At 32.3% G+C, this 16,410-nt stretch overlaps 1 protein-coding gene across 1 annotated transcript; it reads left to right on the top strand.

Annotated features, from left to right (window-relative positions):
* The first annotated feature begins 1,299 nt into the window (after positions 1-1,299).
* LOC148610514 (uncharacterized) lies at positions 1,300-7,367 on the top strand. Its single transcript, XM_088595586.1, has 4 exons — positions 1,300-1,432; positions 3,508-3,679; positions 5,763-5,839; positions 7,246-7,367. The coding sequence occupies exons 1-4, from the start codon at positions 1,339-1,341 to the stop codon at positions 7,329-7,331; spliced, it is 429 nt and encodes a 142-aa protein (XP_088451712.1). The 5' UTR covers positions 1,300-1,338; the 3' UTR covers positions 7,332-7,367.
* Positions 7,368-16,410: the final 9,043 nt, after the last annotated feature.

The following is a 16,410-nucleotide window of genomic DNA, read 5'->3' as shown; positions in this document are numbered from 1 at the left end:
TTTCACTTCAGTACTTTAAGGTTAAGAAAATAATTTATCATGTATAAAATGCAAAGCCTGTTTGCATGCAGACGATATTTGAGTTGATTATTCAAACGCTCTAGACTATAACGTAAAAAAAGTTTAAAAAGTAGTTTGACATATCATCTATTCAAAAAATGTATATTTTATCTAAATTTACTGTCACATGGGCGAAGTGAGTGGTACCGAGGTTTTGAATCCCGTTGTAAAGAGAAACTTTTGCTAATTTTATCATAATTGGGACACTCTTATTTTCTCCCGTTCATTCGTTTTCACAATCTCTAGATGTTCCTCTGTTGTCGCATTAATCTGCTTATCGGGAGTACTGCAAGAAATATGATAACTGTATTTATTAATCAAAGTTACAAATTATGTGTTAACATTTTTTTTAAGATCTCCAATGAAAATATGAACTGAGAAATAGATATGAATGGTTCTATGATTTTCACCTGCACTAACTATAAATAATTTATCCCTTCCTTTACGGTCTGTCGTTTTTGGTTCTATGAGGATTTCGTTGAATAATGTTAGTTTACGGCGAGATACGTCAAATTAGTGGAGATCTCTAATATGACGAGAATGAATGTGGTGTAAATGTCACGGACATACCTCTGTGGTGTATAAATACCTCAAGGACATCTGTGTTTTGTTAAGTTTTAAGAGGATTTAGTGCAGCAAGTGACCTTTGAGTGCGTTTTGAAATAGTAATTGAAGCGCAATAATACATTGTGTCAGCCTGACTATTACTAAATGTTTTGTCAGTCACGACAGGAGTTAGGGTAAAATGTTAAGCCTGAAATTGACTCTGTAGATCTTTTAATAAAATGTCCAAAAGAGCGTTTGAGGTGACTGTTCTAGTTGATCTCCGGCGGAGTTATAAAATATACTTCAACGTAAGTTGTCTCTACTTTTTATATTGGCACACGTATGTCCAATGTATGACAAAAAAACAGAAACAAAAACAAAAACAAATAAAAAAAACAAAACAAAAAAAAAAAACAAAAAAACTAAAACAAAACACAAAAAAACGACATTGGTAAAAAATCACTATATGTAAATACGAAAATATCCGTTTTAACTCCTAAAACCAAGTCAATTTGAAAGGCTGTTCGAATATACTATATTTAAATATACGTTATTATGTGATTCACGATAAAAAAGACAGATATAAATTTACTGTCTTTCACAAACTAAAACGGGACAGAAATTCTTTTGTGAAGCCCAATTTGGTTGCCAGCTGTTGCATGTCGATATATCGTATATAGACTGTACTTTAATACCAATTTGACACTCAACGCATTATTTTATTATATTTTGATGATGATGTTACGTGCGTCCATTTGTGCTTTTACTATGCTATATATTATACAAGTTGTAGTTGGAAAACAGCTTTCCAAAAATAAAAATGAAGGTAAGAAATTATGGACGTGCTCTTTTGCATTGCGAGTGTAGTATGTGGACTTATATAACGCATCGTACAACCACCCCCCCCCCCGCCAGACACACACACTCATAAAAAAAATATGATTTCAGGTACCCTTATACCTTCCATTTACGAATGTTTTTGTCGCCAAAGTAATACACTGAAGCATTTTTTGTATTTTTTTTTGCTACTATTTATACCCCGTTGAGGCAAAAGTCATGTTTTGACCTTTTTTTTATTATTCGAATTTATTTCTGCAAAAGTAAACATTTATATATCTTCAGGTAGCCCAATGTTTTAACTTTATAATAGTACCAGAAAACTTGCGTTAACACTTAGTGTTATGGGGTACAATAAAAACAAATACCCCTGCTCCACTGGAAAATCGCTAAAATTGACATTTTTGTCAATGTGAAAACACCTATAGCATTTATGTTTTAGTAACAAAAATGGCTAAAAATAACATTTGTGTTGTTTTAAACGAATTTTGGAAATATTCCTAGTCAGGTTTTATCCGTAAAACTCATATGTTTAGCATTTATAAATAGAATAATGATTAACTGGTTAACTCAACATATATCTGATCAATTCAGGCGCTTACATTTTTTTGGGATTACAATTACTGTTAAATCGTAGTAAGGGGAATTTTTCAGAATTTCAGAAATTCTTCTATATCACCCGTTATTTCCTTTTTCAGAATATCGCAGGATTTAAGAATTTTTTTTATGTGAAAAAGTACATTAATTAAATGTCTTAGTTTACAGAAGAGCCAAAGTAATAAATATTTGAATTTTACGAAATCAAGTTGCCACTCAAACCCATGAATAAAAACCCTTATCATGAACTAAAATGTTAAATATATGCATATAAACGGTGTACAATATGCATGTTGGGTACTATTCTTTTAATTATCGATGTATCCAACATATCTTCCCATTTCAGGCGAGTATTTTTCAATTTCAATTTGAAAATAATTAGTTTTTCATAAAAAAAAAGAATTTTTGGAATTTCGTTTTTTTCTTCCATTTCACCTATGCTGTTGTACTTAATATTCAACGAACACACATGTCAGGAGTGTGCTCAAATACTTTGTTTTCTGTAAATGAAAAGTTTTGTATACATTTTGGTTTTTGTTTTTTGTTTTTTTTTGTTTTTTTTGTTTTTTTTTGTTTTTCAAAAGCCCTATCTCATCAAGTATACATTTGGGTCATGCTCATCGGCTTAAAACGAAATTATTTAAATTATATAATGAATTTATTACGAATCCAATTTGTACGAAAAAATGAGTCAAATTCCCAATTGTCTTTTTTGTTTGCCTCAACCCTCATCACCAATTTCAAATTGCCCTTTTCCATACCAGCTTGGAATTTAACCCCAGTTAGGCAATTTATCAGTCAAGAAAAACGTAAATTGTCAATAGGTCGGCTAAATAGCGAAATTCAAGAATTCGTCCTCAAAAAGAACCTTTCTTTCAGCATAAAATGGTAATTATAATTTGAAAAATGATATCAATTTTGAATGTAATTGTAAATATGCGTTTCCTTCATGGACCTTCCGCGTAACTTGGGAACATTAGATCCCGCTGACAAAATTGAGGACAAACATACACAAAATTAGGTTGGTCACACAAAGCCATAGGACAACTCGGCATTGTAGATTTCGATACAATGCAAAATTGAATAAATTGTGCATGTACGTTATTATTTTCAGGTGATATATTTCTGAAACAAATGCTACCGGTAGTTCTTTATCATATTTAACTATAATGCATTTGTTTTACAATGTAAAGAACCATACTTTTTAAAAACCGTTTAAAGGAAGGAACGAATTAATCAAAATTTGACTACAACGACATATTACAAAAACATATTAAAACGTCACCAAACTTAATAGATTTGTAAAAAAAAAATTTGTACGTATTAAAATTACGTATGTGGTCTAATTTAGTAGACAAATGATTAACAATATAATCGCAATTAAGTCGACCTTTAGTCTGTAACAATGTTATGTGTAGTTGATTCTTATATTCATATCTAAACAAAAGTATGCATCATATGAATTAGGATGTATATGGCCTTGCAAATGGAGGAACCGTCCATGGTATTTCGGGAAAGATGGTCTTTGGTTTGTATATAAGAATGGACAAGCTACATTTGTTAATCAATCATTACCTGCTGGAAATCAGTTCACCTGGTCCTATTGCATTGAACGTCGAGGATCTTTCTTCATAGTACAGTAAGTATCACATGTAATGTAAAACAATGACTTCGGCTGTAACATTAATCTAAGGATAGTCAATGGTCTTTTTTTGGACATTTATCAGATTTTTGAGACTGTCGGTTTTTTACCCAACTTAATGCTTTAAAATATAATTTCCATTGACCCTGCGTTTTCTTCGCACTTAATTATATATATTGTGACAAAATTTATCAAATCCTTATTATTTTTTTTATAGTTTTAACAAGATTTGATTAAAGGTGATATTGCTAAATAAAGAAAAATTCAAGAGGAGTACAACCATGTCTACTGTTGTGACCTTGGAATAATGTTTTGGCAGAGAGGAATTCCATTATAATTTTCAGAACCGTCATGGAATACTGTTTTCTTTGACCAGAAATAACTTCCGAAGGATCAAATTAAAAAATTAATCACGGAAACTCCATTGTTTTAACACGGACTGACTATTTATGCCGATACTTTACTCTTCGCTATCGCTCGGGATAAAACAATAAAACAATGATAAAATGTAGTTCCCGTGAATTATTTCAATTCTAATAGGACAATATCGGTCCGCTTTTTACATTTTCGTGACCTATTACGGTCACAATGGACGCGCCATATTTGTCAATATTCGGTTGCTCATAAAAAGTCAAGTCCGGGTTAGACAAACGAGGAAAGGCAAACTATGACCCGTTGAATACATCAATACATCCGTTTTCATGGTGCTGATGGATACACCATAACGATCCACGAGTTCATGATGACGACCATACAACTTCTGTAGTGATGACTTCAATCTTGTAGCAACATAACCCTGTTTCAGAAGCCTATTTGTTAGAGTTCTAGCGCGATACAAAAAGTCTGCGTAGTTTCGGCAAGCTCTGGCATAACGTATGAATTGTGGTATGAACACTCCATACGCAGGAACTGAAGGGATGTTGCCACAGATGAAAGGAAAGTTAACAATTCTGAATGAAAAGTCATCACGTTTGTCGTAAAGTTTGGTCAATAATTTTCCTTTACCATCGATTTCCAAGTGTAGGTCAAGATATGAGGCTGACTTCACAGTGTCTGTAGTATCCTTTATCTCAAGTTCTTTTGGGTAGATGCGATGTATCAAATCCCCGAAATTAGGATTGTTTAAAGATAATACGTCATCTATGTAGCGGAATCTGAGATTGAAGGATCTAGCCAAACAATATTCTTTCTTTCTGATCAGATCAGCTATAAAGTCAGCCTCATAAGAGTGAAGGAATAGGTCAGCAAGTAAAGGAGCACAATTTGTTCCCATTGGAATGCCGACCGTTTGTTGAAAAACACGTCCACCACACTGGACAAATATGTTGTCGATTAAAAATTCCAGCATTTTGTAAACATCTTCCTCTGTATATTTGGAAGATGATTTGGAATTATTTCTTACAAAGTATGAAGAATCTCTACGAAGAACTATATATATTTGTATCTAGGTGTACCATCGTTTTTGGAAAAACAACGTTGTATAATGTTTTTAAGAATAATTTACACAATTGTCAGAATTATCTTCCTTACTCTTACTATATATTTCAATTCCAGGTTTTCTTAATTCTTGTTTTACTTAGTTTTGTTTAGCGATGCATAGCTTTGTTGTCAGTCCCTTTTCCTTTAATTTCTCAATTGCCCGCGATGTGTCAGCTCCCATTCTTCCATTCAAAATATTGAACCTTTTTTCCCCTGGGCCAGAATGATACATTCAAACACATACATACTATATTTTGGTACATTTTAAGAAGCATTTGAGGTTATGTCTAAGATATATAACTAACATATGTGCGTTGGCAAACTTATTTTTTATTTTATGATCTTTGTTGTGTGTGTCCGTTTTCCCTGACTGGTTTTGTACTTGGATAACATTCGTCTGATTTTTGCTAAAAGTTTGGTTCCCTTACTCTTGTTATCAGAACGATATAACGTAATGTGCCTACACATATGTAATGTTTAAATGCATCACAATATCCAAAACAAAAACAAAAAGTAAACTAATAATATAAGTCAAGATATCTTTGGCAGATTGTTTAACTGACAATAAATGATTCCTTCAATTTTTTGTTTCTTTTTTAAGAGAATTTGGTTTATACTCTTGTGTAAAATCAAGGGTTGTTGGTGATACTCTGCTGTACATGTATCAGACCACTAACGGTAAGATATTAACGTTAATGTAGTAAACGATAGGAATACACATGTACTTTTGTTCGTTAAAATGACGACAAAATTTCTACTTTTCGGACCAAAAAGAAGGGACAATTTCTTGCATCAGGATATACATAATTCTGAATTCAAAACGTAAAAAAAATATGCAGCGATGATTATTCTGACTACGAATTCAGATCAGTTATTGTATGAGTGGTAAAAGTTAGAAGTATGTAAGCGGAAGAGAACTAAAAATTACCAATATATCTCTTCTTGATACTGAAAATAAAAGGGACAAAGACAATTTAATGTTTAGTTACTTTACGATACAGCACTAACACACATATACGATGTGTTTTATCATGGTTCAATTATTTAAAATTCGATTGGACAGAAGTCTTACATTTTGAAAGATGTTGTTTGTAAATTATTTAATGTAGGTAAAACACCTGCATGGAATATTTATATTTTTTTTCTTCCCAATTTATCTCAGAATATGTGGTGCCACTGAGCACATATATTTGATAAAGTACATGTAGTATATCAAAATGGTATACCTTTATATCAGTTCGAGAAGATAGATGCGTATAAAACAGATATATGATGTATTGTAAATTATAATATGTTACGTTTGCATGGATTAGATAATGTTCTATACAAATATTATGCTGGTTATTGATTTAGAAAATACCAATAAATTAGATTTAAAAAAAACAAATATTTTTTTGTTAAAAAATATATCAAAAATTCGTATAAACATCTCCTACATTAAGGCTAAGTTACCTAGCCTACCAAATGAAGATCTATGTATATGTAACAAAAGTTATTGACCGCAAGTAGTGGGCAAAACAGATTACATTGTCTTCATACTATAACACACACACACACATATATATATATATATATATATATATATATATATATAAAGGTCTGATAGATTCCCAATGATGTTAGAACTGTCAAATTTGCGATGCAAATTTTTCCGGACTCGAACTCGTACCGCTGTGACATTTATGGCAACACCGCCTGCACAAAGTCCAGCGCCCTAGACCACTCGGCCAGCTAGGCTATATAAAAATAAAGCTTTCCCTGGCCGGGTCATTCCTCCTCGTAGGACTAATCTAGGGCTGTAACTTAGTACACGATGTATGGTAGTACGGGACAGTTCATTTAAATGTTATTATGTAGGATAGAGGATCAAATTGATGATGCATGTCAAAACAAATCAGGATCAGAAGATATGTAAACGTATAGATATCTTCCCTGTATAAATTTGATCCGATGAAGCAGTGTAGTGAATAGAGTCGTTGCATTCTAGGACGTTTTATATATTTTTGCATCGCAAATTTGACCGTTCTAACATCGTTGGGAATTCTTCAGACCTTTATATATGTATTGTTTTTTTTTTATCCTAGTTGTGTCTTCATATGACAGTACAATGTTTTGTGATCTTTGTGATTTTAACAAGATGACTGGACCAACGTTTGCATCAAGTATGTAACGTGTAGGAAATATTGATATCGGTAGCGATAGGTTGACCAATGACATTAGTTTTCTTTAATTTACTATGGTAGTTGCAGTGTATTTGAGCATAGCATTGAGTTTTAATTTCTTTGACACTATTGTAAAGCATATGAAAAAGTTATTTTTGCAAAAGCATTGGATTATTTCGTCAATAAATCAGACGAAATTGGATGCACAAATTAGTTCTTATATCAAAATATAAGAAACCGTATTAATTTGCAATATCAAGCTTGTCCTCTCATAATGTATCAATAAGCCATATTTGGAAATTCAAATGTAAATGGAAGTCCAAAATCTTCGATATTTTAATGAATTGATATGATAAACGTTACTATAATCTTCTCTCTTTTTTGTTTTACAGCTGAAGGTATGGCTATATGTACCGTGCGTGCCAGTCGAGTTTAGCACAATAGAACTTCTACAGATCGCTTCCTAAATTAAGATTGTATAATTTCACTACCCTACTACATGTAGCTCAGTTTTCTTTGTACTACAAAATCTTTCTGGTTTAACATTCACAGTGTAGTAAGTGATTCTCTACCTGAGAATCATGCAATATGTGTTTAAGTTGCGGCACATGAAAACACAAGCGCAGATGTTTTAATAGATTACCCAAGTGTTTATACGTTATAATCTCTAGAAATAACCATCAAATGGTTTGTCAAATTTGCCTTTTTTTAAGAGTAATCAAGGGAACCAAATTGAAAGGTCAAATTAGGTTGAAATGCACTATTGAGAAATTGCAGTACATTGTCCGTACACTTTTTTCCTATGTAAGCAGTAAAAAAAACATACCTAAGTCACAAATACTTCACAATGAATTTAAGTAGCTTTTTGGAAATTTTCTTGATGTATTGAATATTTCATTGAGGCAGAAAAATATGAGAAAAAAGTGAACCACCACACAGAATGGTACTCAAATTGATCTGTTAGGATTAGGCAATAAGTTCGACCACGATATCATGACTTTTCAATGCTGAATATATATTTTGGGACAGGAGATTGTGTACAACCTTCGAACGACCACTACATTAATAATATCTTTAGTCAAACATTAACGTGATTTATTGTGAACATTTAGAGACGTCGATTAAAATTTCAATTAGTAATATGTAATGAACTCATCCTGTAAGTCACGAAATTTCGTACCAATTTCGTCATCCCTTTTTTTGGAGTAACATGTGCATTTCAAACTATTCACTGTCACTAATATCTTCTTGAAAAAAAATAAGGACAGTCATGAAATTTATATTTTAACGATGTGCGTAGGTAGATTGACCGTAGTAAATCGCGATTACAAACAAAAGTAAAGAAAACAATGGAGCAAAAAGAAAGGGTGTAGATCTGATTAGAGAAAAACATCCCTCCGAATCAAACTGTACCAGAAGAAAGTTGGTATTATTGGTAATATTCTTAATATTGTCACATAAGCATTTACAAATTGGATATAATTGGACTCGCTAAATTCTGCACAATACTTTTTTTTTATCTTGCTCTTCTCACAGTAGCCGCATGCTTTTTACTTTCAAGCTGCATATAAATCGTCTTTAATCATCAATTAAAATTCGAATGCATATTTACACAAAAAAATGTAGAAATTATGAATATTTTGAGGGTTTTGTAAAAATACAAACTGTTCTTTTTTAGAATCACGTCCGAAAATATGTCAAAAACACTCATATTTAGTATTTGCAATCTTTATAGTTTAGCTTGAATCTTTTGAACACAATTGCACATATTATGGGGCCAACCATGGTCCTATCCGGTCGTACTCCTTTCCTGTTTTATAGTGCGCAGAAACCAGATCAGATGGATAGTATCAATGATGATAAATTGATAAGAACATGTTTATCGATATCCATTTTGTAACAAGAAATACACGTATGTGAAAATGGCAACATATATTGTATATTGAGAGTTATGCGACAAATGCTTTATGTACAAAATGTACCATTATACATTCAAGACCGTACTATATCGCAATTCAAAGGGTAATCGTAATAATCATAAAACAATTGAAGTTAAAACATTAACAACGATCTGCACTATGTATGCACTTGTTTAAATATTACAAATATGTTGCACTATGTCCATCTGTTTGTTTACCTTCAATATATCTTAATGACTTCATTACTTTATTTAAATCGATATATTGATGCAGGTTGAAATGATTCAATATACAACTGTCAGATATTTTGGTTTTTCATCTTTGCGAAACTTTTAGTTTGCATTTTTGTTTAGATTTGAACGATTTATTTGTTATTGAAGGTTTCATGGAGGCCGTTCCGGATATGAAACACCCTGTACCATGTGGAAAACCGATTGGTTGTGAATTGGAAAAGGATCGGCAAATTGCATGTCAAATTGATGACATAATGATCGATGATGGCGATGCCTGTGTACATGAATAGAGCTTTCATTTTAAGCGTAGCCGATTTTTGAAGAAATTGTGTTGTAGAGCGACTCTTTATGGATAAAACTTTGTTCAACCAAATTAGCATTTGAGGATCCATTTCTGTAGTGTGCCTGGCTATTGATACGATATAGAAAAATGAATATTAATAATGCTTCATTTTAGTGTATCAATACAATATATATTGATAAGGTGTTTATTTTTTGAATCTATCAATGTGCTGTTCGAGTTCACTTGATAATTTGTGTTTTTTTTCTGGTATGTCTAGCTATTGTATTTGCTTTATTCTAGCGTTTGGGCTTATAAAGACACTAGTTTAGTTGGTCATTGATAATTTTTTGTACAAGCAAATATGAATATTGAAAAGAAATTGTTCTCGTGTATCACTGTATCGTATAAGTATTGTTTTTTTCTTGCCTTTGATAAAACTTCAATATTAATAATTCTTTGTTCGAATGCATATAAGTTTTGAAAACATGGGCTTTGTTCTAGCGTATATGACTATCGAAAATGTAATGTTCTCGCTTGTCTATTCATGATACTTTATTCAAGCGTATCGGAATTATATTAGACATTGTTTTAGTGTATGTGCATATTGAAGTTTGTGTAATCAAAGCTATGACAGTGTTTAGTATTATTATAATCCACAAGGCTTTATCAAAGTGTAGTTTTTGTTCTACCATTGTTGTGCATATATTTGGCTTTTTCTTTTTATTCTAGTGCATATCTCATTGTATATTTATATAAGGCTTATTTTCAGTGTACTTTTTTTATTAATACAGTTTTTTTTTCTAGTCTATCTGTTTATTGGTAAGGTCATGCTAGATCGTACCTCACAACTTTAAATTCTTGTATTGGCGTAGATATATATCGTTCTGAAATAATATGCTCTAATTCCGCGGGTGTGTTAAGGAGAAATGCCATAAATTGTCATATTTTCATCTACGAAAACGAGCTACTTTTAAACTCATCTTAATACGTGAAATTTCGCCTATCTTCATATTTTTAGTATACAAGTTCATAAAATAAAATAAAACCCCCAAAACACAAAAAGATCAACAAAATGTCAAAATGTGCAACAAAAATGAGTCAGGTGAAAGGTTAATCAAGCCTTGGTCGGACCACATAAATGTGAAACGTGCATTTGGAAAATGACAAAATTGTACATCCAAATTTTAATAGTAGGTCAATGAATATATATAGTTTCAAAAAAGTGCTGTGGGAAGTGTGAAAAATCTACATGGATGTTGAAAAATGGCTCGTAACTTGTTTGTGGTGAGATATTTTTGCGTTTTCTTGTATTTCAACGAATATTTAAACAAAACGCTACCGACAGATAACTTTTTGCAGCAGGTTTCAGGTAAAATAAAATATGCTCTTTAAAATGAAGTATAAATCAAGTAAATCAACGAATGCCACTGTGCTTTTGCATTTTCTAAACCATATAATTTTTCACATAGCGGCGACATTGAAACAAGCGCAACAGCGACCTCAGACACGTTGACATGTGACAGATACGTGTGAAGAACCGATTTAGTTGTGATAGCAGACTACGCTTTGAGTTTCTTATATTTTGACAAATAAAAACATGTATCATTGAATATTGTAGTTATTTATGATAAAATTTGCAGAAAACATCGATAACGTGTGTTTAAGATGTCTCCTTTTTCTGCTGAACAAAATATGGTTATCCCGCCCCCATTTGTATGTTACCTTAAAAATATTCCATAACCAACAATTTCTTGGCAATATTTCCTTTCATTCAAAATTTGTTATGACTTGACATTCCCCGAAATCTGCATAAGTGAATACAGAAGGTTTTTTAAGACAGCTGAAGTATGTAGTGGATTAGCATTTGGTGTAAATGTGATATGTTTAAGACATTGCATGGGTGTACACGTACAATTTGAACTCTCTTAAGTATTTGTTTTATAAGGAACAGAGGTATCAACATAGATATTTGAAGTTGAAGAACAATTTGTCAACCAAGAAGAAACAACATTGTAGTGCTTTTTGCTCCATACAAAAATACGAAAAAGTTATACTAATTGAAAGTACAACAATTTGATTGTGATTCTGACATAGCCCCCCACCCCCCTCACCAACACTTAGATATAAATACACTTCACCATCGTACCAAATGAAGTGTCATCATTCAAGGAATACATGTTTATAACAATTATTTAAAGGGGGTACTCAACTAGCTTTATTTAGCTTCATATATGTCTGTACACCACAACACAAATATTTGTCTTAAAAAGATGCTAGGGCTAAGTGTTTATACATGTACATGTATATTAATGCAAAAGTTCAATGATTTTCTCTGATATAATTTGGCTATGAACATACTTTAAGGTCTGTTTTAATGTTCATAGTTAACACATGTATGATTTACAAGATATGCTTCTTCAAATTTTCAGTTTTCAACTTTTGTTCAGATTAAGATTGCAAAAGGAAAAGTATGATCTGATTTTATGACGGAACACATTTTGAACATGCACTGTCAACAAAATTCCCTGCAAAATATTTATGATATTAATTATGTTCTTTTTAACATTTTATTTTCAAAATTATTATGTATACACAACAATATGAAGTGTTCCATGTAGATATGGAAAGTTATGTTAATCACCTTGATCACTGTACCTTTCTTATAGGATTTGATTCCATTAACACCTCCATCCAGGCATTGGTATGCAGTTAAAACACAATTTAACACAAAACTGTTTTCGAATGCACTTTCCATTGAACACATATAACTACTTGTATTTCACTAATACACCCAATTTCAATGTACATGTATAATGTACACATGAATTATGGCAAGTAAATGCTTCCTTCTGTTAACTTTACATACAGTTCTTACAATCAAAATTGAATCCTGCATCTAAGTTCCAGGGAATATTTATTCACAAATAAAGTCAAATTTCTTGTCAATCTCAGCTGAAAACTGATGAAGTTTGCTAATATTCTAAGTTGAGATTGCATACTGCCACCAGAGGATATATTATATAAGGTTGTCTTGCTGTCTAGTATGGGTTTGAAGCTTGGAGTTGGGAAATATGTCTGTAAAGACAGTAAAATTCAAATTATCATAACTGTCATGCAATTAAATTACTGGTCAGTCAAAGTAGGGCCACACGGAATAAAATTAATTAAATAATCAATTTCACATGTCATTGAAAATTATTGAAAGGGAAACAATATTTGCATCCCTGTTTAGATATTCTGTGTAAAACTAAAATAAATACTTTACAAGTTGACTAAAACTATTTAAAGAAGATTATATAAACAGATATTTACTAGTATCAATTTACAAATTTGCGATCGGGTTGTAATATAGTTATCATTTCATACACATTTTGGCAGATGAAGATTTTTGAAACTCACAACAGTTGCTCGATATATATTAGTAGGTCAGTGATGAATGAATCCTGGCCAAGCCGGTCCCGCACATAGTTATAACCGTGTTATACCAAAACAAAGATAATTTAAAGTACAACTTCCCCAAACTGGATATTTGTTTTGCTGGTAACATGTATGACTTCAGAATTCATCGATGACTGAAGTGTAATGTCTCGGTAAATGCAAGCATGACGTCTTATTTGTTTACAACAGGTGCTCTGACGTTTCAAGTTTCTATGTGACGTCAAAATCGATACAAAAATGCTGCCAGTTTTGTTATGTTGTGTTTCTTTATTAAGATGAGGGTTTATTCAATCGTTAATTTCATATATTAAAGGTACTGAGGGCTTCATTTAACACTTAAAACATTATCATGTGTTATTTACAAAAAAAAATTGGTTACTTCCGGAAACAATTCCCCCAACTTAAAACGTCACGTATTATGTGTTATCAGACGTAAACCAGATGTACAAGAAAATTCCTTAACATACCCGCGTACAGGTTGATTATTTACTCTGTTTAACTTAACTTGTATTTGTATCTGAAGAGAACTTTGACAATTATCCTTATTCTAATTTAACAAATTATAAATCTGTTTCATATTATGTTGTCTCTTTATGCTAAATTGTATATTATTGTTCCTTTTTCTCATTTGTGTGAACGTAATTTTTATGTCTGTGTGCTCGGAATTGTCATGCGAGTATTTGTATCATTCAACAGTGTGACTTTGTGTCAGTTATTCATAATCGTAAATTCTTGACCTTCTGATACTTTTTTTTACAATCTTTGAGTTTATACATCGCACCTATCCCATAGAAAATGATGACAGGAAACTACAGGAACTATGATGTTAGCCCTATATCTATACTCACTCTTGGAGATCGACTGGTAGAATCAATGTTATAAATAAAACTATACCACAAATGCACTTACTTCTCATTTCATATCGTTAATTTTATATGTAGCAACATCCCTTAAGCATATGCGTTTACAGTTTCATATCGGAATTCATACCCCATGCCACAGCTTATACGATCATGGCAATGCTTTTGTATTAATTTAGCCCCGTGCAGGTCCGGGTGTTAAAAGAATAGGATGGCAGCAGTGCTAAGCTTGTCGTAAATGACGACTAAATAGTGCTCAGAACCCTAGTCGGGGGTACGGCGCTCTGCCCACAGAGGAACTGGGATGTGTGCCCCAGGTGGTGGAATGGGGTACCCCTGGTGTGTTACATGCTGGGGTTGTCAGGCTATAATACAGAAAAACCTGACCGCAAACCGCAGTGGTGCACCCTGTTGGGAAATATGCCACGTTCCTCGCACGTTAAAGAACCCTACTGTAGTATTCTCCCGGAGTAGGAACCATAGGACTCCGCCACAGGAGGCTAAATTCCCCGCCCCTGCCCACCCCTCACTGTTTTCGGTGGCAATCAAAATTTGTCGATCCCAGTGTCCTTGTGTCCCATCCCTTTTTCATTTCATGTTCATTTTATCATCAATTTCATGTTCATCGTCTGAATATGGCTGAAATATTGCTGCTCGGACGTTAAACCCAACAAACAAACAAACTTGTATTAATCTAGATTTTATACAATGAAGCTTTTGTAACAATGTTGGAATACAATTACAAAAGAACGAGAGAAAATATTGTCATCATCATTGAACTCATGAAGCGTTAAGTTGTATCAGTTTCACTATTAGGGCTGACTCTTTTAACCGTTGCATAGTTTTCCTTTTCCGTCTACCCTGGGGTAGCATTTTAGGAGTAACTAATCGGATGTTTCTAGATAAGCAGAAGTTTACTCACCAATTAATCATCAACCTTACATCGGTAATGTCTGTCCCAAGTCAGGACCATTGCAGTCGTTTCCAATCGTCCATACATATCCATGTATTTGCCTTTATATTTTCATTTTTATATGGGCCTTTTTCTTTCTTTTATGTATGCTTTGTCTATTGGGTAGATTTTTTTTCAGTTGGCTATTTGTGTTATTATCCTATATTTTTCTATTTTTGTTTCGAGTGTAAAATTAAGTAGGCGAACTTGTAAATAACTGACAGCGGGGTTTTTTGTTTAAAAAACAAATTTCATACTGTATAAAGATAACTCTTTTATTTTGTTCATAATATTATTTCCTGAACCATCCATTGTCGATTATTATTTTATTTTAATTTATACTATTTGACATACAGAATGTTAAGCATTACATAGTAAATTGGATCCTCAGAGGATAATTTTTATGTTGATTAATAAGAATATCTAAGCGAATATATAAATAAAGCACAACATTGATATTAAATGGTTTTCAGACTTGGTGAAACGTGAACCAAAATGTTTGATATAAATACATTTTGAAAAGCAGTCTTGTATCGTTAATCCGTATATAATGGTGATATGGGATTAAAAAAGTAAATAAGTTTCATTGAATGGCAATGCAGTCTCAAAATAAAATATATTTAAAGCATTATAACTAAGTTAAACATGAGAGAACGACAAATATTAGACAAACCTCCATCATTATGGAGTAAAACTTTCCACGTTTTGTTATAAATTGAATTTCGATTACATGGGTTTTGAATATTTCCGCTTGCTCTTCCTGATAATGTATAGACAACCCTCCATTAACTCGAACTCCTCAGCCATTTTGTAATAAAAGGTGTGAAAGAGTAATCAAGGGAACCAAGGTTATAGCGGTAATCCAGGGACAAAGACCAGACATGATAATGTATATACTAGTTTTTGATTGTATACCAGTTAGTTGTGTTATGATTACACTTTTTGTCTGAAACTGAATGGTTCTTTTATCTATACATGTATTACATTTTCATATCCTTTTGTACTACATTTGGAAGAGAAAAGCAAAATGTCAACAAATGTGCTTTCATTGTATTCTTTTTCAATCTGTTTACATTCTGCAGGAATTTAAACACAATACAGTCGAACTTCACTCACTGGAACTCGGATGGCTCGAACATCCGGGATTTCTCAAACACAATTCAAAGTACCAAAATTTTCTCCAATATAATCAATATAAATAACCTTGGATTACTCGGACACTCAAACTTAGAGAATAACCCTGCGTTAACTCGAACTCGTCAGCCATTTTGTAATAAAAGGTGTAAAAGAGTAATCAAGGGAACCAAGGTTATAGCGGTAATCAAAAGAATGTAATCCAGGGACTAAGACCAGACATGGAAAACAGACATTCACAATAAAGAACATAAAGTAACTAAAATCA

The sequence above is a fragment of the Perna viridis genome, chromosome 8, assembly GCF_037379345.1.
Source record: "Perna viridis isolate PV_CMFRI_1.1 ecotype Kerala chromosome 8, ASM3737934v1, whole genome shotgun sequence".
Classification (NCBI taxonomy): domain Eukaryota; kingdom Metazoa; phylum Mollusca; class Bivalvia; order Mytilida; family Mytilidae; genus Perna; species Perna viridis.
This window is presented reverse-complemented; position numbering and strand designations above follow the sequence as displayed.